This window comes from Littorina saxatilis, linkage group LG1 (assembly GCF_037325665.1).
Source record: "Littorina saxatilis isolate snail1 linkage group LG1, US_GU_Lsax_2.0, whole genome shotgun sequence".
NCBI classification, from domain to species: domain Eukaryota; kingdom Metazoa; phylum Mollusca; class Gastropoda; order Littorinimorpha; family Littorinidae; genus Littorina; species Littorina saxatilis.
In genome coordinates this window covers 26,744,146-26,766,501 of record NC_090245.1, presented here as the reverse complement: position 1 = coordinate 26,766,501, position 22,356 = coordinate 26,744,146, and the positions used below count along the sequence as shown (strand labels likewise).

At 43.2% G+C, this 22,356-nt stretch overlaps 1 protein-coding gene across 2 annotated transcripts in view; it reads right to left on the bottom strand.

Moving 5' to 3' along the window:
• Positions 1-400: 400 nt before the first annotated feature.
• LOC138965688 (CD109 antigen-like) overlaps positions 401-22,356 on the bottom strand; it is a 45,784-nt gene continuing 23,828 nt past the window's right edge. For both annotated transcript variants that reach the window (XM_070337871.1, XM_070337865.1), the window contains exons 21-37: positions 19,163-19,280; positions 18,057-18,176; positions 17,646-17,762; positions 15,935-16,072; positions 15,075-15,249; positions 13,336-13,524; positions 12,852-12,933; positions 12,322-12,496; positions 11,875-11,976; positions 9,153-9,333; positions 8,092-8,327; positions 7,310-7,471; positions 6,258-6,320; positions 5,104-5,276; positions 4,078-4,252; positions 3,626-3,731; positions 401-2,796 (exon numbers count right to left, since the gene is read on the bottom strand). In XM_070337871.1, the coding sequence (XP_070193972.1) occupies positions 2,612-2,796; positions 3,626-3,731; positions 4,078-4,252; positions 5,104-5,276; positions 6,258-6,320; positions 7,310-7,471; positions 8,092-8,327; positions 9,153-9,333; positions 11,875-11,976; positions 12,322-12,496; positions 12,852-12,933; positions 13,336-13,524; positions 15,075-15,249; positions 15,935-16,072; positions 17,646-17,762; positions 18,057-18,176; positions 19,163-19,280 (2,497 nt within the window). In that variant the 3' untranslated portion in view covers positions 401-2,611. The remainder of the gene's footprint in view (positions 2,797-3,625; positions 3,732-4,077; positions 4,253-5,103; positions 5,277-6,257; positions 6,321-7,309; positions 7,472-8,091; positions 8,328-9,152; positions 9,334-11,874; positions 11,977-12,321; positions 12,497-12,851; positions 12,934-13,335; positions 13,525-15,074; positions 15,250-15,934; positions 16,073-17,645; positions 17,763-18,056; positions 18,177-19,162; positions 19,281-22,356) is intronic.

Genomic DNA, 22,356 nt, shown 5'->3' with positions numbered 1-22,356 from the left:
GGATAGAGCCACTTGTTAATTGTTTCTTGTTCACAAAAGCACTAATCAAAAAATTGCTCCAGGGGCTTGCAACGTAGTACAATATATGACCTTACTGGGAGAATGCAAGTTTCCAGTACAAAGAACGTAACATTTCTTACATACTGCTTGACTAAAATCTTTACAAACATTGACTATATTCTATACAAGAAACACTTAACAAGGGTAAAAGGAGAAACAGAACCTGTTAGTCGCCTCTTACGACATGCTGGTTAGCATCGGGTAAATTCTTTCTCGTCCCAACCAATATGGGACTCCCCCTAACCCGCGGGGGGTATTTTAAGACCTGATGACATTGTTTTCTCAGACAGATTCATACAGTCTGTATATTTACCTCTATATGCGGAAAAACTTGGTCAGGAAATTTTGCATATTAATTTTATTGACTTTCATGGAGTGTAAAAAGACATGGTAAATATAAATCAAAGAAATGTACAGCAATGTATTCAAGCATTATGGTAAACAAGAGAGACGGCAGTTCAACACAGTTAGATCCAGAGTTCGGTGACAGCTACTTTCCTATTTTGCATTAGAAAAAAAGCACACCTTATCTCACAATATCTCTTGTTAATGTGCTCTTTTCACAGCATCCATTCAGACTCACACACATGTACACACACACACATGCACACCAGTACACACCAATCACACCCATGTGTACGCATTCTGCAGAATCCATATGCACACAAACAGCATCCTAATTAAATCTAATGCTGAATTTGTCATCATGAAACCAAATACATGTACATGGAGCTTCCTCAAACATATCTGAATGCTAAATGAATAAATTTCGTATGTACCAATTTATAATCTTTACACGAAAGAAAAACAACACATTTGCACTTTGGACATATCCAAGATTATGGCCGCTCTTGAAAACACTGCAAGGTTTATAAAACCAAGCAGACAAAAGAAGAGAAAATAAAGAGTCGTATAACATACCTGTTTCGTAAAGCCTTTGCTTAGCCTGAGTAGACTCTCCACAACTCTATTCTGTTTTGGAACTCTCTACCCTGTATGTGCTTTATGGTCTCTTTGTCAATGGTATCTTTGTGTGTGCGCGTGCGTGCGTGTGTGTGTGTGTGTGTGTGTGTGTGTGTGTGTGTGTGTGTGTGTGTGTGTGTGTGTGTGTGTACTTTTAACATTGTACGCTAAGTTTTGCTTAGTGCTTGGGTTCTTGGTGTTATGTCTCAGTTAAATGTATGCTTTGTATGCTTGTTGATTTGTGCTAGTTTATTCTATAATGAATTTGTAAAGCGCCTGGAGCCAATTGATGGGACTCGCGCTATAGAAAAGTTATTTATTATTATTATTATTATTATTAACTGATATTATCAAGCATGAGGAAAGGGAAGTGAGGGGCAAGTAACATCTTCATTTGTGTACCTGAGTCAAATCTGTTCTCAGAGGTACGATATATCTTTCCCATGTGAACCAATTACAGTGGAACTCCCACGTTAAAAAATCTGAGAAAATCTGGTCATAAAATGGAGGGGGTCTTAAACTGGAGGTAACTCTACAGAGGTTATTAACAGAGCATCTGGAAAAGCAATTCAACTGTATCTTATCAACCAACACCAGCCTGTTTCAGGCTTCACAAGGGGAAGAGAATTCCTCCACTTGTACATGCAACACAACTCTACAACCTTGTTGCTTTATGTACAAGGAGGGATTTCTTTTTTTAAAGGGATTCATTTTGTAGATTAACACAGATGGCAGTTTAAAATTTAATGTGTACACAAATGCCAACTCTGCACAGAAAGGAGCATGCAGGGCTGTAGATGTTTAGTGTGTGTCTAAGTGAAGGATGCTCCTAACTCACCTAACAGTTGGGACAGATCTGCGGAGTTTGCCAAGATGGTTTACAATGAAAACAAGGTATCGTCAATTTTTGCAAATATGTGAAGAAACTCTTACCTAAACCAGCAGGGGCAAATGGACTTTCAATTGTGCAACCTACAACTATAAAGAGGCATCTGATGATCAAACAAAGGTTTACACTCAGGTATGTACATGTCTTCCCATCAAGAGGACAATTAAGCAGGTGCAGCAAGATCACTGCACTTATTGTCACAAATATTGTAACCCCCTCCCCCTCCTCCTTGAAATTCTTTCAAATTGCTCCAAAATTAGCATATGGGCAAGGGGGGTGGGTGGGTATTTGCACCTTACCGCCTTGTAGTCCATAAAATGCTGCCAATTTGATTTATTTGGCTAATTATAACCCAGAGTCAACTCACAGTACTATTACTAGTAGAAAACACCTGGCATAGACTATCCAACATGACACTCAGAGACGTGTAAAAGGCGATCGACAAGAAAAAGACAATCCCATGATTTTTCCCACATGAAGTTGAGATTTACACGCCACAATTTTTCTAACCTGGACTTCACAAGGAATGGGTCGAATTTGTTGCTACCTGAAGTTGTGCAATCTCCTCTATTTTCCAGAAGAGAAGTGTCCAAAATCGCTGTCATAATCAGTGTTTCAGTAAAAGAAAAACGTCACAAACAATTGTTCCACCAAGACACACTTACAGATTCTGAACCACTCCAGCATGCATCCTGTGTATTACGACCTTAGTATGAAACACTTTAACAAGAATCCCAAAATGAGTCCAACAAGGGTGAAGGTCGCTTTTATCACCATGGCAACATTGAAGTAGGGACAGTAAGGACACTGGTAGGATCCACAGCTGTAGCAGATGTTCTGCTGGAACAGGTTGAAGGTCGTGTACATCGTTGTGTTGTGCATGCCTGAAAGAAGATTTCATCCATCAAGTTATGCAAACATTTTGTCAAAGGCATTTACTTCTTTTCCACTTGATTGTCTCTTTATCATTTGTATGTCCGTGCACTTGAAAGACCAATAAGTTGAAGTACTAGTGAATGTTTCATTTTGCTGATGAGTAAACGTTCAAATAACTAACCTTTCTTGTCTTTTTTGTTTTGTTTTAATGGCATTTGAGGCTTACAAAAATCCCCAAAACAAATTGAAACTCTTTTCATAAGTTTAGTTGGAAGGCTTGTCTTAAAATCCTTGAACATTAAACCACTCTCCTTTAGAATTTATGGTAGTCAATTATAATTGGCCTCAGTGTGGCAAGGCTCCTGGGGACTGCAAAAGTGCTTCATCCCATGCTGTACCTCCTCTCCTCCTTCATCTACGGACAGAACTGAACTGAACTGGTAGACTAGTGGACATACATGCCAGCTTCCATGCTGTCTCCTTCACAGTAGCTACACATTAGCAAGTGATAACACTAACAGAATAAAAATATGCACACACAAGCACACATACATTAATGCATAACACGCACATGCATGCACACACACACACACACACACGCCTGTGTGCGCCTGATGCACATACTCACACACACAAATACACACACACAATTGCGCATGCACATACTCACACACACAAATACACACACACAATTGCGCATGCACATACTCACACAGAAATACACACACACAAGCCACATAAAAACACACACAGACTAATGAAAAATTCCCACTCACACACACACAGGTACTCACATAACTCATTCACACACACAAACAAAAATACACACACACAAACCTGGTTCATAGTAGTCATAAACCCTCATGCGATTCTGGATGGTGGTGTTAGCAACGGGGTACCAGCGGTCAGCACGGAAAAAGACACATGTACGACTTGTGTCCACCTAAAAAGTTATGGAAAACTTTTTGAGCTGAATGCAAGAGTAAATAAAAAGTAAAGGGGAGAGAGAGAGAGAGAGAGAGAGAGAGAGAGAGAGAGAGAGAGAGAGAGAGAGAGAGAGAGAGAGAGAGAGAGAGAGAGAGAGAGAGAGAGAGAGAGAGAGAGAGAGAGAGAGAGAGAGAGAGAGAGAGAGAGAGAGAGAGAGAGAGAGAGAGAGAGAGAGAGAGAGAGAAGAGACAAAAGAAAGAGATAAGTTCATACACAATTTCAGTATGCAAAGTAACCTTCAATTCATCAAGTAACTAACCTTAATAAATAAAATCTATTAACACAGATACTCAAAGACTTACATAACTAAAATAGAAGACAACTTTGCGTCCATAAAACTCAGCTCTCTTCAGGTTTGGCACTACGCCTGAGCGCACATAGTCACGCAGCGTGTCATTCATGATGACATAGCCGGTGGGAATATCAATCTCCAGGACCGACATTCCGGTGGTATGACCTCTGTCAGTGTAAAGCCACCTGGAAAAGAATTACATGATTCAGATACCTGTCGGTAATGCAAAACTCGGTTGGTATATTTTTCCCACTGCTTGAAGATTGTTGCTACAAAGACATCTGCAAGCTATTAACTATCATAGGGTGTTCTTAAAAGTCCATGCCAGAGACTCTCTGAGAATCAATTTTCACTCAAGTAGCAGAAATCAACATCTACAGGTACCTGCAGAACGTTAATGCAGAAATCTGTGCCGTTTTGCCGTGATTAAACTTCCATTTATATTACTAACATCACATACTTTTACTATTTCTGCCAGTGAGTACAGTGGAACCCCCTTTTAAGACCTCCAAAAATCTATGAAAATCAGGTCTTAAAAAGGAGGAGTCTTAAAATGGGGGTAAATTTACAAAGACTATGAACAGAAAATCAGGTCTTAAAAAGGAGGAATCTTAAAATGGGGGTAAATTTACAAAGGCTATGAACAGAAAATCAGGTCTTAAAAAGGAGGAGTCTTAAAATGGGGGTAAATTTACAAAGGCTATGAACAGAAAATCAGGTCTTAAAAAGGAGGAGTCTTAAAATGGGGGTAAATTTACAAAGGCTATGAAAAGAAAATCAGGTCTTAAAAAGGAGGAATCTTAAAATGGGGGTAAATTTACAAAGGCTATGAACAGAAAATCAGGTCTTAAAAAGGAGGAGTCTTAAAATGGGGGTAAATTTACAAAGGCTATGAACAGAAAATCAGGTCTTAAAAAGGAGGAGTCTTAAAATGGGGGTAAATTTACAAAGGCTATGAACAGAAAAGAGGGTCTTAAAAAGGAGGAAGTCTTAAATGTGGGGGTCTTAAAAGGGGGAACTTCACTGTAATACATACGTGACGCATGGCCTCATTTCCATGATAGAGAAATTGCGTCCATGCCACTGTATGTCCTCGATGATGAGATCAAAGAAACGAATGTGGTCTGCTTCCTCTGATCTGTCTGTCATGTCCACCTGCTGAGTCGGTTTGAGGAGGAACTCATACTCCACGTTCACTGTTGTTGTTAGCTGGAAAAGAGGACAAATGAGGATGAGGATGAGGATAAGGATGAGGTTAAGAGGATAAGATTTCATATAGTCCTGTGCGGTTACCCTCATGGACATTCAGGCTGCTTTCTCACAGGGGAAAGCGAGCTGCCATACAGTATACGGCGCTACCCTTTTTGTTCTTTCTTTCTTTTTACTGCATGCATGTATTCATGTTTCCAAGCGCTGAGACTTTCGCAGTGAACTTGGGTTCTTTATCGTGTGTATGCGTGCACAACGAGGAGAGTCTGCACAAAGTTGACTCTGGGAAATAAATCCTTCATCAAACGTGGGGATCGAACCAAGGCCGATCGAGACAACTGGTTTAGAATCCATTGAGCTTTTTCCCTGCCAAATGGCTTCAGCACAGGAATGCATCAAGTTGACTATTCTGCAGTTTTATTCGGAAACAAAAGAATTGTAGGGTAGTCTGGAGTTGGAACTACAGAGAACGGTTAGAGCATCACCAGTTATATGTTTAGGTGCCTGTGAGATGTAAATAGTTATTAGATTGTTTAGCAGTTAAAGGGAGAGAGGGGAATCGTGGTGGGGAGAGGTTTACAGACGGCCATACACACTTAGGTTTTAATGAAAACTGTACATGTATTACTCTCTTTCAGCTAGATACGAGAGGGACAGACAGATTGGATTGGATTGGATTGGATTGGATTGGATTGGATTGGATTGGATAAGATTTACAGTCCAGTGAGGTTACCCTCAGATAGAGACAGACAGGCAGGCAAGCAGAGAGATAGAGAGACAGACAGACAGATAGAGACAGACAGGCAGGCAAGCAGAGAGATAGATAGACAGACAGACAGACAGATAGAAAGAGACAGGCAGGCAAGCCGAGAGATAGATAGACAGACAGACAGATAGAAACAGACAGGCAGGCAAGCCGAGAGATAGATAGAGAGACAGACAGACAGGCAGGCAAGCAGACAGACAGAACGTCCCACTTACCTGTAGCAGAGCTCTTCCTATGCCCTGTGCTTTGGACCTTATAGCTCCCCACACCACTGGAATCTGCAAGGAGAGAAAACAAACGTCATTGTTGCGCATACATTTTCAAGAAACAGAACATTTTAATGAACAGTGATAGGCATCATATAAGGTTTGTGAACTGAGCAAAGGCTATATTTAGGAGAAACATACAGGAGCTTCAGCCTGGTTGCCTGTTACAGCTACTGATAAAATAAAAAATATGAGGATAATATGATCATGCGCCCCTGATTTGATTTCATTTAATGATTCTTGAAAAGTGCTGTGCAAGTTTTATTTCTTAATGTACCATCATTAATTTGGTCAGTTCTGTGACATTTAAGAGGATGAAAGTCGCTTGTTCATTTCAATGCGCGTTATTCTCTCAGGTGCCAAGAGATTGGTTCAGCATAACTTTCACGTACTCGTTTGCACATGTTCTATGAATTTAGAGCGCTTACTTCCCTTTATTTCTCAGTGCTTTGGATAAAGCCAACCAGAAATGATTGACACTGTAGGTAGACCTATGCCATCACAAACATGCAGTTGAGCACATATACAGACGGGCACATTGGGCTAGTGGATAATATATCCGGCTCCAATGTGGAAGGTTGCGGGTTCGAATCCCGGCGGCGCCTAGTGGGTTAAGGGTGGAGATTTTTCCGATCTCGTAGGTCAACTTATCTGCAGATCTGCAAGTGCCTTATCCCCATTCATCTATACAAACAAGCACAAGACCAAGTGCGCAAGGAAAAGATCCTGTAATCCATGTCCGAGTTCGGTTGGTTACAGAAACACAAAAATACCAAGCATCCGTCTTCTGAAAGCGGTGTATGGCTGCCTAAAACGGCCGGGTAAAAACGGTCATACACGTAAAAACTCGCTCGTGCATAAACATGAGTGTACGTGGGAATTTCAGCCCATGAACACCGAAGAAGAAGAAGATGTTCAATTGGATTGGTAACTGAATATTTCTGACCGACTGACACTGTAGGTAGACCTATGCCATTACAACCGTGCAGTTGAGCACTCACACAGTCCTTGGTGAGGAAGGTGTAGTGGTCCTGCCTGAGAGCCACAGTTCTCTTCCAGCCCGCAGAGGACGTGGACCACATGGTGAAGTCCAGGTTGAAGATGTTGCGATTCTTGTCCTGGGCCGCAAACTCGTACAGGGCTTCCATGGCAATGATGGTGTCCTGCACAGAGATACGAGAAAGCTGCATGCTAATCGTTCTGATTGGTTTAAACAGTGTTTTATTCAAATACCAGATTACAAAGCCATGAAATGTATGTTTTAATAAAGGGGCACAACAAGATAAACTTATGAATGTGCTCTTAGAGACTAAATATTGAATTGCCGGATTGTTCTGATTTAGGCCAAATCTTAACATGCTGATTTGGGAGAAGAAGTCCAGCTAAAGTAAACATCAAGACTATTCTTATAAAACTGTTCCATGGAGATGATGGTGTCCTGCACAGAGATACGACAAAACGGCATGTTAAATTAATCGTTCTGATTCAGGACAAGTCTTAGCATGCTGATTTGGGAGAGGAAGTCGAGCTTAATTAAACATTATAACTATTCTTATAAAGCTGTTCTGTGGAGATGTTGCCATTCTGAGTCCTGGATAGCGAATTCACACAGCATCTTACCTCCATGGCAATAAAATATGTGGGAGAGAATCTCCCAATGATGTTCCTCATGGTGTGACACCAGGCCATGAGAGAGGTGATGTTGCTGTCTTGCTCAACATAATACTGCTGTTTCGCTGAACAGCTAACAACCTGCACTACCTGAGACATGAACACAACCCACCTGTGTGGAGGAGAATCCCCCAATGGTGTTCCGCATGGTGTGAAGCCAGGCCATGAGAGAGGTGGTGTTGCTGTCTTGCTCACGCTGTTTCATGTACGACATGAGGGCGTAGGCTGTGGTATGAACAGCGTAGGCATCGTTCATCAGTTCTTGCCGAGACTTGAGGTAGCGGATGTTGGTCAGAAACTCCGACGGGTTCTCCCAGACCTTCTGGTCAGCAAAGTACAAGGCACTCGCTGCGAAAAAAACAAACGAGAAAAAAAGTCGCTACTTACTGTGTGGGAGATTACCATCCTCTTATTCTAGTAAGAGTGTCTTACTCCGTTTTACTTTAAAAAGAAGAAGAAATAAATTTCTACCAACAAATGGTTCACACTTAAGACCATTGCTTGATGGCTATAGACTTTAGAAAGGGAAGGAGGATCAGTCATTGGGAAATTGTTCACATAAAACAGAAAGAGCAATCGAGAGAAAATGTGTGCGCACGCGAGCGCAAGAGAGAGATGAAGAGAGAGAGAGAGAGAGAGAGAGAGAGAGAGAGAGAGAGAGAGAGAGAGAGAGAGAGAGACAGGGACAGACAGAGGAAGACACAGACAGAGAAAGAGACAGACAGAGAGAGAGAGACAATGACAATTCTTTATTTAACGAGGGTAATAGAGTAAGCAGTGGTCTGCTTGAGAGAGAGAGAGAGAGAGAGAGAGAGAGAGAGAGAGAGAGAGAGAGAGAGAGAGAGGGACAGACAGAGGAAGACACAGACAGAGAAAGAAACAGACAGACAGAGAGAGAGAGAGACAATGACAATTCTTTATTTAACGAGGGTAATAGAGTAAGCAGTGGTCTGCTTGAGAGAGAGAGAGAGAGAGAGAGAGAGAGGGGGGGAGGGGGGGGAGAGAGAGAGAGGGGGGGGGAAGGGGAGTAAAGATGAGAAAGGCTCAGTGAAACATAGAGATACACAGACAGTGATCCCACGATGATGACACTGAGATAACACATTCAAGAACGTAACACTCAGGCTATAAGCAGAAGACTGAACCACACCAAAAACAACAACAGATTCTCACAGTCATTTCTCATCTGTGCAAACAGTTTGTTTATGCTCTTGATGCGCCCCTGCTTTCCGAAGGAGAGAGCATACGATGAGATGGCCAGAATGAAAACCTCATCCTCTGGTATGTTGTCTACCTGTGACACCAGGTAATCCACTGCACGCCGCTTTGCGTTGTCACGGCAATGAGCTGCAGTCTGAACAACAAAGCAACACGACTGTCATTCCTTAAATTTGCTACAGAGGAACCCCCCTTTTGAGACCCCCAAATTTAATTCTCCATACCTGTTAAGACCCAATTCTCTCAGACTTTCTGTTCATAACCTCTGTAAATTTACCCCCATTTTAAGACTCCCTCCTTTTTAGGACTTGATTTTCTCAGATTTTTTAAGGTCTTAACTCATTGTCTCCCAGGTACGGATATATCCGTACCCACTCATTTGGCTCTATCTCACCAGGTACGGATATATCCGTACCCACTCATTTGGCTCTATCTCACCAGGTACGGATATATCCGTACCCACTCATTTGGCTCTATCTCACCAGGTACGGATATATCCGTACCCACTCATTTGGCTCTATCTCACCAGGTACGGATATATTCGCTCAGACTGTTAGCTTCAGTCGCTTCCTGTAACGTCGATCTAACGCCTGCATTCCAGCGTGCTGATACACAGTCTCAACACAGCTACTACAATTCTGAGTGACCTGTTGCAGCACAGCTGGTCTCGGCTAAAAAAAAAATGGGTCAACATAGGTGGGGTAGACAGTGTTAAAAGGGGGGCTCCACTGTACATACCTGCAAAGAGACCCCTCCTAAGCAAAAGTAATCTCTTACAAAATCATAAGAAAATGTAAACGTTTGATCTGTCCAGTTTATTAACATCCCCATGTAGCCATGACAATTTAGTGGGACAAATCTTTGAAAGGCAGACAATAACCATCTATATGGAAGAGTCCTCTTTGATATGTGGTAAAATTACAAAGACACTGAAGCAAAATACATGTACATGTACAGCAGTCCCTCTCATGAACGGACACCCTTGGGCCATAGCAAAACTGTCCGTACATTGCAGGTGTCCGGTCACGGGAGGGGTGACCACACCACCCCCTCCCCCATACACTCACACAGAGACACACAAACAACAGGATTGAGTCTATGCTAATCACTTCTTGTGGCTACTAAACAATAACAATAAACTCCTAATACTTCTTTAAACGTTCTGTAAAAAGGATTTGTATGAAAAGTGTTGAAAAGAAGAGATAAAATAAATCCTCAAGGCAGTGAACACACTCACCATGCACTGACATACGAAAGCAGCCACACAAACACAGCACAGAGGAGCGTGTGCAGATGCTTTGCAAGAATAAGCTTGAAAACCAGTTTGAATAAATAGCAGCAGATAGAGCTGCATGTCATAATCAAGTAATTTATTTGTTTCTTGTCTGGCTTTATTGACTGCATGCCGATCATGTGGCATGGCAGTGACTTTTCACTCTTCAGTCGGAAATACACTGTACATAACACAGCTCCCACTCTCCCTCACTAATGCCTACCCCAAGCCGTGACAACTGATGCTTGGAAATTGTGTGGAAGAGTACACCTCTCTATTTCTCTCCAATGCTCTTCCTGCTGACATATGCGGTGACACCGGACACCCCACAGAGTTTAGCCAGCTAACCCTCCACCCCCCCTCCCCCTTTCTCTCTCTCACTCCCTCCAGCCATGTACTGTTGGGGGCTGTGGCCAGAGAGGCCAGCTGCACTGTTCACTCAGAGCAAAACCAGTTGACTGTGTCGTAACTTTTGACAAAGCAAGACAACTGAAGGGTTCATAGATTAGGCAACCGACTCACTGGTCAAGGCTGAGGGGAAACAAGAGTATCTTGTCAATGAAAGAGGTTACACACAGACACACGATGGGTACACGTGCACTCAAGTTATCAGTGACTGTCATCACACCATTGCGGCTGTGATCTTTGTACCAAGAGCCGGACTGCTCTGTTATCGATTTTGTTGTGGTGAAAATTTGACGATGGTCTGTCCGTACATTGGAGGTATGACCTGCTGTTGGGACCGAAAATGAGTGTCCGCGTCCACGTTTTGCAGGTGTCCGTTTAAGGGGGGGCAAATATAGAAGGAAAACACTCCGTGCCGAGCAAATGTGTCCGTACATGTCAGGTGTCCGCTCACGCCGGGGGCCGTACATTGCAGGGACTGCTGTAGAACAAATTGCAAGAAAGGAACTGTGTATGCATAAACTGGGTACATGTATTGCTCTGTGTTCAGATCATCACCATCGTTGTAGTCACTATCATTATCAACAACACCACCACCACCACCACCACCGCCACCACCACAACCAACAACAACAACACAACAACATCACCAACACCAACCACAACAACAACAACAAACATCATTATCAACAACAACACCATGAAATGAAAAATGAAAAATGAAAATGAGAAAAAAATGAAAAAAACAACAAACATCATTATCAACAACAACACCACCACCACCACAACCAACAACAACAACAACACAACAACATCACCAACACCAACCACAACAACAACAAACCTCTTAGATGCCAAGTCCAAAAATAAAAGAAAGTAAGTAAAGTAAGCCACAGCATAACACAGACACCCCATGCAGCAAAATATGACATAACATTGCAATCCAAAACACAACCACAACAACAACAAGAACAATCAACAGATCTGATTACAACATACCCCACTGACATCCTTCAACTTGTATAGAGCAATCAGGACGTATGAAGTCAGAGCAATAGGGTCTGTCATCTTCAGGCCGGTCTGACCCTGTTTCAGAGAAGCCTGAAATGCACACAGACACATTTTAATTTGTGACACCATCATGAAAAAAAAATGCGCTATTCATCTGTCTTGGCTGCCTCAAAAGCAAACACATACATTGTGAGCTGTTTCAAAATTTAAAAAAAAGTCTGCCCCTTACCAATTATTTCTGCCCACACAGATTGTATGTAGATTTGAAAAGTCCCAGAAAAACTACATCTCACAAAAGCCAGTGTTACTGTATCGCTGCAATTGGTCAAAATATAGTGTGCTAATAATAAAAGTGTACCTTTATTCTGAGTCTATAAGACATATACCTCAGACCTCAACAACAAACACTTATGAACACACACCAAAACCACCCACCATTTTGTAATCATATGCAGGATTATCGTCAGGGATGAAAGCACCAGTGGTCTGGTTTTGGCGCGAGCACATGTAGAGTGTGATGGTGTTGAGCAAATCCACGGAGATAAACAGCTGCCTCTCCCACTCTCCGAACCTGGCCCAATGCAAGGTCTTGGCCACAAAGGCCGTCAGCCTAACAAATTAGATAGAAAATGCTAATAATATTGTTGTACCAATAATGAAAAGACCCCTAGTGATTAGAGGAAACCCCACAAAGAGTTTTGGCTGGTTATTTTCCCATACCAGTATAATTCATGAAAGGTGATTTTCACAGATACGGATATGCCTGAAAAGCTCACCATGTAACAAAAAAACAACAACAACAAAACACACAGATACACACATTTAAAAAAAAAAAGAACCTGTAACTTTTAGGGAACAACCTGAGCTTTGAATCAGTACACATTCACACCTGGATGGAATCACAGATGGGTATGCTTGCATACAGGCAGGCAGACAGGAACAGACAGACAAACAGATAAACTTACCACAGGCTTGAAGCTGGGTCATCTCTGAACATCTTGAATGATCCTTCCACTGGGTTCATATAACTTGTCATTCTCTGGAATGCTGAAACAAATGACCATTTGGCATTACACAACCATTAACAAAATGATTTTCAGACTCATCTTTTCTTCAAGATATGCCCTCAGCCATAGATATACTCAGTCAGAAAGCATGTTATATTTACAAACAGCAGATATTTCTGTCCAAACTTCCTCAGCATAATCTCTTTTTCATCCACTACATGTATTAGGTAAAAGCACACTCTGTTTTGCATCTTTAACCTAGTAAGTCTCTTGAATAAAAAATTCAAATACATTTGAAAAAGAGCAGAAACCTATTACATGTTTATCTTCTGTCCTACAGATCAAAAACAGTAGCTTAAAATCAAAGGAGGAAGTGAAATAACAAAAAAAAAACACCCACCAAAAATCCACCTCCACCATGTATCACTGTTTCACTACTCACCAATGTTCATTTCATCGAGAGCTATGGCCAGTCGCTCGTTGCTGAGCTGGTTGTATTTCTTCATGAACTGCAGCGTCATCAGGTTGTAGGCAAAGTTGAACGTGATCTGTTCTCCCCCTCCGTACGGCCGCCACAGCACGTTCTCTGCGTTCAGGTAATTCTCAAAGAATCCAGGTGTGACAATGTCACCTGTGAAAAGCAATAGAATATTTGAAGTTTTAACATTGTTCATTCAATTTTGAGAATGTTTTATTTTTCAATAACTACCGTATTTTTGACCGCAACACGGTGGCCTAGTGGTAAGGCGTCCGCCCAGTGAGCGGGAGGTCGTGGGTTCGAACCCCGGCCGGGTCATATCTAAGATTTTAAAATTGGCAATCTAGTAGCTGCTCCGCCTGGCGTCTGGCATTATGGGGTTAGTGCTAGGACTGGTTGGTCCGGTGTCAGAATAATGTGACTGGGTGAGACATGAAGCCTGTGCTGCGACTTCTGTCTTGTGTGTGGCGCACGTTAAATGTCAAAGCAGCACCGCCCTGATATGGCCCTTCGTGGTCGGCTGGGCGTTAAGCAAACAAAAACCAAAAACCAACCGTATTTTTGGGACTATAAGGAAGGCGCTTTGTTTTCAAAGGCGCAACCCCCACGTTCCAATAACGAACTTTTCTTGGTTTTTTTATTCAATATTATTCAGCCTGATTAAAGACAGTTATGTATTAGTGGGACATCATCCCTCTAGCATAGAAACTGAACTGTTGAATTTGTAACACCAGATGCTGTATAGGTGCCGTCAGTATTTCTCTACCCCTATATGACTGTTCAAACAGCAATGATTACAGCTAGCCTTGACTACAGGAACATTTGATTTTCAGACAAACAATTGTCCATGCAACATTAAGAAATTACAGAAAGGGAAATGAAGAAAAAGAGAGAGAAAAAAATGTAGCAGAACAGTTAACAGCAGCAACTGCTTTAAGCGATGTAAGTTTGAGATCATTCTGGAAATGGATCACAACGTCTAGTTTTAGATCTGATCTCAAATAATTTGGCAAAGACTTTGGTTTGAAGCGTGGTTTTTCACCTTCTTCTTCTTCTGCGTTCGTGGGCTGAAACTCCCACGTACACTCGTGTTTTTTGAACGAGTGGAATTTTACGTGTATGACCGTTTTTTACCCCGCCATTTAGGCAGCCATACGCCGTTTTCGGAGGAAGCATGCTGGGTATTTTCGTGTTTCTATAACCCACCAAACTCTGACATGGATTACAGGATCTTTTTCGTGCGCACTTGGTCTTGTGCTTGCGTGTACACACGGGGGTGTTCGGACACCGAGGAGAGTCTGCACACAAAGTTGACTCTGAGAAATAAATCTCTCGCCGAACGTGGGGACGAACTCACGCTGACAGCGGCCAACTGGATACAAATCCAGCGGGCTACCGACTGAGCTACATCCCCGCCCCTTGGTTTTTCACCTGTCAGAGTTGTCTTCATTCAGTGACTCAGTTGGTTGCCACAGTTTCTGCGTGTCTTTTTTCGTGTTCAAGGAGGTCGTCTTTTCTCTCCAGCAAGACTGTGTTTGGTGCAGCTTTTCTTTGTCAAAATCTGATTTTAGCAGGGAATGTCTGCTGTGTGCATGGGCACACACTCTTCAAGGTTGACGACAACCGTCTCAGGACTGACACCACCACAAACATGACATGCATGAATATTTCAAATTGCAAAGCACCATCACTTCAGAGCTTACCAAAAGAAGACACGCATGCCTGGGCAGAACCAGGGATGTACAGGCTGTATCGCCACTGCCCTGGCACACGGAACTGTTCGGGCACGGGCACCTTGAAGTCGGGCACATCAATGGTGGCAAAGCGAATGAGGTCAACCAGGTAGGGTATGTGATAGTAGTTTATCACTCCATCCGGCTGTGTTAGTCAAGATGAGAGAGAGAGAAAAAAAAAAGAAAAGCATGCATGCCTGTTAATCTTTGACACAGAGTACAAGGAAGATCCAAAAATGCTATTTTTATATTAGTTTGTTTAGTCAGTGATGGGTTTTCATGGTTGCCCCCACTTCAACAAGGTTATAGAAATTGTACTGACATGCAAATTGTGACATCATCAATATATAATATAAAACACTGATCAAAACGTTCATGCCCACTGAATTTTGTTAAACTGTTAGGAATATATAAGTACAGTACATCTGTTAAATACTTGTAACTTGGGCTTTGTTTATGTACATTAAAGAGACCAAAAAGCAATGTACTCACGTTAAAATGACGAACACGGAACGAACCTTAGGTCAAAACGTCGCTGTTATTCGTTCCGTGTTCATCATTTTAACGTGAGTACATTGCTTTTTGGTCTCTTTATTGTTCCCTCTCACGTGCAGTCGCCATTGTTTAATACTATGTACATTAATGCAAAATCTTGATGAGTATGTGTATTTTTAGACATGACAAGTGATGCTTTGTTAGTAAGGTGATGTCATTCAAGCAGATTAATCCCGACATTCTGCAAGAATTCTTACAAAACCCCATATAAAGAAACAAGATTAGTGATTAAACCAGGACATATTGTTATTTCAGAAAAAGGGGAAGCAACTTACAATGACTTGCATAGTCCCATAATAATCATCCTTTGCCAGGAAAGCTGTGGCGCTGACATGAAAATTCATTTCTCCTCGCATCAGATCAATGGCAGGAACAATCGGCATGTAGATGTCCTTGGACTCTCCAGGCTCCAACTGAAATGTGAACATCAAACACAATGATAACTGCGAAAACAACCTTTAAACATATTTTCTTCATATCTCAAGCAGTCTTAACAAACGAAGAAAGAGGAGTGGGCTGTACCTTGTCTATCGTAAAGGCCTTCCTTTCTTGAGCCTCAAGTTCACTTCACAATAACTTTGTGAAGTCTTTTAACCACAAATTCAGTGCCAAAGCTTCATGCAACGAGCTTTGTGATATAGAAATCAACTTCTCCCATTTAATATCTGACTTGAGGAAAACAAAAACATACAGGTAGAAGCACTAACGGGTATGACCTGGATGCTCAATGAAGAAACACAACACAACCATGGGTACTGTTAAAGAACACCTTTGCTGTGCACCTTACAATAGCCACAACTTGAAATGTCACTATCATCATCAGTAAAACTTCACCTGTCGTGTGAGGTCCCTCTGAGAACAAGTAAATTACCTCCACGGCTGTTCAGTTAATCAAAATATCACTTGTCACGAAAAGACACTCTGGGCAGGTCTAAAACGAGACCTCTAGTGACAGGTACCACTGCCTGCAATATGAGGCCCCTCCGATGAGAGGACATCCTCCATGAAAGAACACCTTCTATTGTCCCTTTTGTTGATTATCTTGACCAAAGTATACCTGTCATAACAGGATACCTTTAAGGCCCCCCCCCCTCCCCCAATTTAAGACTTCCTCCCTTTTAAGACCCAGTTCTCTCAAACTTTATGTTGATAACCTCTGTAAATATACCCCCAATTTAAGACTTCCGTCTTTTTAAGACATGATTTTCTCCGATGTTTGGAGATCTTTAAAGGGGGGTGCCACTACATATGGACATTTTTGGCTGTTACAGTGGAACCCTGCTTTTAGACCCCCAAATTTAAGACTCCCTCCCTTTTAAGACCCTGTTTTCTCAGACTTTCTGTTCACTGGGTGGCCGAGTGGTAACGCACTTGCGCTCGGAAGCGAGAGGTTGCGAGTTCGACCCTGGGTCAGGACGTTAGCAATTTTCTCCCCCCTTTCCTAACCTTGGTGGTGGGTTCAAGTGCTAGTCTCTCGGATGAGACGAAAAATCGAGGTCCCTTCGTTGTACACTACATTGGGGTGTGCACGTTAAAGATCCCACGATTGACAAAAGGGTCTTTCCTGGCAAAATGGTATAGGCATAGATAAAAATGTTCACCAAAATACCCGTGTGACTTGGAATAATAGGCCGTGAAAAGTAGGATATTCGCCGAAATGGCTGCGATCTGCTGGCCGATGTGAATGCGTGATGTATTGTGTAAAAAAAATTCCATCTCACACGGCATTGAATATGTGCGCGATATAAATTGCATAAATCTTTTTTTTAAATCCCTGCGCTTAGAACTGTACCCACGAAATACGCACGATATAAGCCTCATATTGATTGATTGATTGATAACCTTTGTAAATTTACCCCTATTTTAAGACTCCCTCCTTTCTATGACCTGATTTTCTCAGATTTTTAAAGGTCTTATAGGGGGGTTCCACTGTAGCAAAATAAATCTTTAGTAGCAGGTACCACTGTACGTGCACAGTTCACTCACAAACACAATGGTCTGGTGGTCCCCTTTGTGTGTTCTGGGATTGTAAGAGCTGACATAGCCCAGGTCTTCCACCATCACAAACTCACAGTCCTTGCTAGCATGCATCGTCACCAGCACCTGCAAGATGGGAAATTAGTGTAAACAGCAAATTAAGACTAATGATCGGTGATATGCTACAGCCTAGAATACAGATTATTTTTCATCAATCCTAATAATAGACAAAGATAAATCAATACAACAGGTTTTTAACCAGCTTCGTACAAAAAACGTTGATCTACTATAAATAGTCCATGCTCAAGCCGTCAAGTCAAGGCTCTGTCAGTGCAGAGCTGTTGTGAAGGGAGAATACTGCGTCACCCTGTCACACATAGAAATGTCTGCAAACGTTTAACAGATTGTCAAGTCACTCACCTCAATGTAATCATCATCGTACCAGTAGTTGAAGACTGTCACACGGACACCGATCTGTTCTCCTCGGACAATCACTTTCGGGTGTTCCACCATGATGTACATGAATCTGGTAGCATCGTACTAAAACCAGCACAACATTCTCACAATTAAATCAGGAACATGCTATGTTACGATAACATACAAAATTTAGGTGCCTACACAGTTATCAAAATTATTTGCTGTACACTGTACCAGTCTAAAACAAGTGAGAGGAGACATTCCAGTAAAGGAAACTGCATTGTCAACACATGTATTGCCGGATTCTTGACTTTGATCAAAGTATCTAAATCATAAAAGGACACATATACTGCAGAGAAACATTTTGGTTGGTTCTACGGGTGTCCTTTCTTAAAAGTACAAAGATATCTCTATTTGACAACCTTCAAAAATGTGATAAAGTAGGTCTTTCAAGAGAGAGAGAGAGAGAGAGAGAGAGAGAGAGAGAGAGAGAGAGAGAGAGAGAGAGAGAGAGAGAGAGAGAGAGAGAGAGAGAGAACTTTATTACACTAGGATAAAAGTGACAGAGAGAGAGAGAGGGAGGGAGAGAGAGAGAGAGAGAGAGAGAGAGAGAGAGAGACAGAGACAGAGACAGAGAGACAGAGAGAGAGAGGGGGGAGAGAGAGAGAGAGAGAGAGAGAGAGAGAGAGAGAGAGAGAGAGAGAGAGAGAGAACTCAGAACTTTATTACACTAGGATAAAAGTGACAGAGAGAGAGAGAGGGAGGGAGGAGAGAGAGAGAGAGAGAGGGAGAGAGAGAGAGAGAGAGAGAAAGATAGAGAGAGAGAAAGAGACAGAGAGAGAGAGAGAGAGAGAGAGAGAGAGAGAGAGAGAGAGAGATAGAGGGAGAGACTTAAAACAGAGACAAATGTACAGACACTATGAAGGCATAGTCTACAAAAATGAGGTCTCTATAATGATAGAGGTAGTCTTAAAGTGGGGGGGTACAACCGTGTTCCATTACTTAACTTTACCGTATTTCATCGAAGAAAAGACTGTGATCGAATCAACAACCGAGAGGCTATGCAACATTTGCACTTATATAGACCATAATTTTCACAAGCAACTCACAATGACCGGTCGACGCATGATTCCCAGTCCAAAGTTATGGCTCATGGAAAGGCCGTTCACTACCCACTTCAATGGGTACTTAGGCACTGGTACACGGAAATCCACCCGACCATTTGGTCTGAAACAACACACATGACAAAATGTCGATGTCATTTCACTCCTGACCACAAAAGAATGCACAGAAAATAAAAAGTAGCTAAAAGCTACTCACAAAATATCTTGGCCCATATAAATACAGTTGCAGACAAACAAAATGAAATCAATACGGGACTAACACATTTCAAAAAAAGCAATTTAAATGGTGCCCTTTACTGAAACAGTTTCAACAGTGAACTCTATCAAAATAACATTACAGTTTAGCAAGATATGTGTTTAGTAACATCTGAGGGGGCCTAGTAGCTAAGTTGTTAGAGCACTGAACTTGTGATGCTCGGGTCACAGGTTCAAAGCCAGGCTGCAACGGACACAGGTCAACTTAGTGTACAGGCAGGCTCACAAACAGTATCGACGTCCCATCCCCGTGTCACAGCAGTGCCATTTCACTGCTGTGGCATATATATATTTATTAGTCGTTCTGACAGAAGTGCAGGTGGCTGGTTACTAATAAACATCTGGATTGAGCGACTGTAGTTGCTGCTAGCTTTACACTCAGAGGAATTGACCATATGTTCCAAGCAATGTAATGAAAACTGAAAAATCTGAAAATGAAATGAAATGTAAGGCTTCTTTTTAAGCCTACTGTCTATATGATACTTACCGAGACAGTACTATTCTTGCACATTATCTATTATAGGCCGAAAAAATTGGACAAAACGCTGAGTGGGTACAATTATCTCCCATAACCATGCGCCACCGTGGATCCCAAGCACTGTCCGAGTGCTTCCCCCTTACAGGATGTAGGTGGCGCGTCCTCTTTCTTTATGAGCTGCAGACCCTCAAAAAGCCCATAACATATCAAGAGGGGAGGCGGGAGGGAAACTCTAATAGTACTGTCTCGGTAAGTATCATATAGACAGTAGGCTTAAAAAGAAGCCTTACAGTCAATATAACACTTACCTCGACAGTACTATTCTTGCACAGAATACCAGAGTGGTGTGAGGGTGATATGTAGAGTATTAAACTCCTTAATCAAAATCACTTAAATCCAAGGATTAAGATACCCAGGCAATTTTCGAACAGTACTACCGTAAAAGAAAATATACCCAAGAAACATACCTTAGACTGACGTGACCATGCTGGCAACCACTGTTGTGTGGTGAACTCAATGTCAAAGTCCAGGCCACTCAAAGCTTGAATACCACTGAGTCTACGGCAAGTGGCTAAAGCGATGAGGAACAATTAGTCTTAAAAATCAGCAACTTGATACTGATGCCTGCCAGGGGTTCAAACTCATTGCTACGCAGGAGTTTGAGGACCAGGAAGACATCCCCCTTGGGAAATGAAACCCGAGGTTTAGACACCGCTGCATTGCTAATACCCGAAAGGACATTAGCGATGAGGGAGGACCTGATCAAGTGTTCAGACCATGCGACCAGTAGCGGACGCAATCGTGGAAGTGATGGCAGATTTGTATCCAAGAAGAGTCTTAGAAGAAAGAATCTTCTTTTGATACACTTCCACCAGGAAGTTGGCCAAGTCCTGTGTTGAGGGATAAAGCGGCTTTATCCCCTTGGACAAGGCGAAGGTGGCCCAAGCTCTCCAGCGTAAGTCGTAGAGCTGATTAGTTGATCGCCTCTTAGCGTTCAAGGAAAACTCTACTGAACTCTTGTGCAATCCTAGTGCAAGCAGTTTGGAGCGCACAAGAGCCATGCGGTCAAGCACAGACTCTCTGGACGTGGATGAGGGAGGCCTGATCGAGGCTGGAGCAGACTTCCCCCGTCCAGATCCAGAGGTAGAGGGTCTACGTGGGTGAGACCGCGAAGATCTGGAAACCACGGAGCTGTTGGCCAGTAAGGCGCGACCAAAATCAGTCTTGGTCGTTCCTGCAGATATTTTGCCAGCACCCTCGGAATCAGAGATGTCGGGGGATAGGCGTAAGCATCGAGGAGCCTCCACAAGAGAGTGAATGCGTCCAAGTGGAACGCATTCGTGTCTCGAAAGAGGCTGACGTACCTGGGAAGCCGAGCGCTGAATCGAGTTGTGAACAGATCGATCAGAGGACGGTCCCACCTTGCCCACAGACGCTGTAGAACGTTGTGAGCGATGGTCCATTCTGTGGAGAGAACCTGATCGCCCCGACTGAGAATTTCCCCGGAACGAACTGGACTGACATCCGGACCTGATTGGTCTGGCACCAGAGCAGAATCTCCTCCGCTAACAGGGAGAGGGACCGAGAATTGGTGCCCCCCTGGTGGCAAAGGTAAACTAAGCATGTGGTGTTGTTGTCCCCGTTGAAAATCAGAGGGGCCAAGGACAGGCCGAATGGGAGGGCCCGAAACTCGAACACTGTGCCCTCCCAAACGAACCGGAGCAAATGTCGGTACCCCAGGGCCACCAGGATGTGGAAGTAAGCATCCTGGAGGTCCCAGACGTGGCCCAATTGTTTGGCCGGATGGCCAACCGGACCGACGAAGGGGTTTCCATCCTGAACTTGCACCTGTGAAGGTACAAGTTCAAGGTGGAGAGGTCCAACACCGGCCTGAACCGGCCGTCCTTTTTGGGGACGGCCGTCCCTTTTTGGGGACGGTGAACAGGCGGGAGCAGAACCCCGGAGAAGGCTGAGAAAGGGGGTAGACTGCCTTCTTCTCGACCAACGAGTTCACCTCGTCCTGAAGAGCCTGCCATCTGGCAGGGTCTCGAGGAGGGGGGAACGTCCATGGTAGAGCGGACAATGGAGGTTGTGACGACAGCGGTAGAGAAAACCCCGACCCCACCACCCTCAAGATAAACTGGTTGGAGACCAGTCTGCCCCACATGTCGCGGGCCCGAAAAAGGGAACCGACGGACGAAAGAGGGGCAACTTGAGGGGGCGTCAACGTAGGGCCGGGACTCACTGAAAATTCTGCTGGCGGGCAGGCGCAGGCTTGTGACCACCCCCCCTGGTGGTGCTGCTTCCCCTTACCTGTCTGAGCACCCTTCTTCTTGCTTGGGAGCACGAGAAGCCGGGGCCGCAGGGGGGAACGAGACAGGCGCCTGAGAGGAGGCAGTGAAACTGGCTTCCTCTTCTTCCTCCTCTGAGGCTGGGAGCTGGAGGT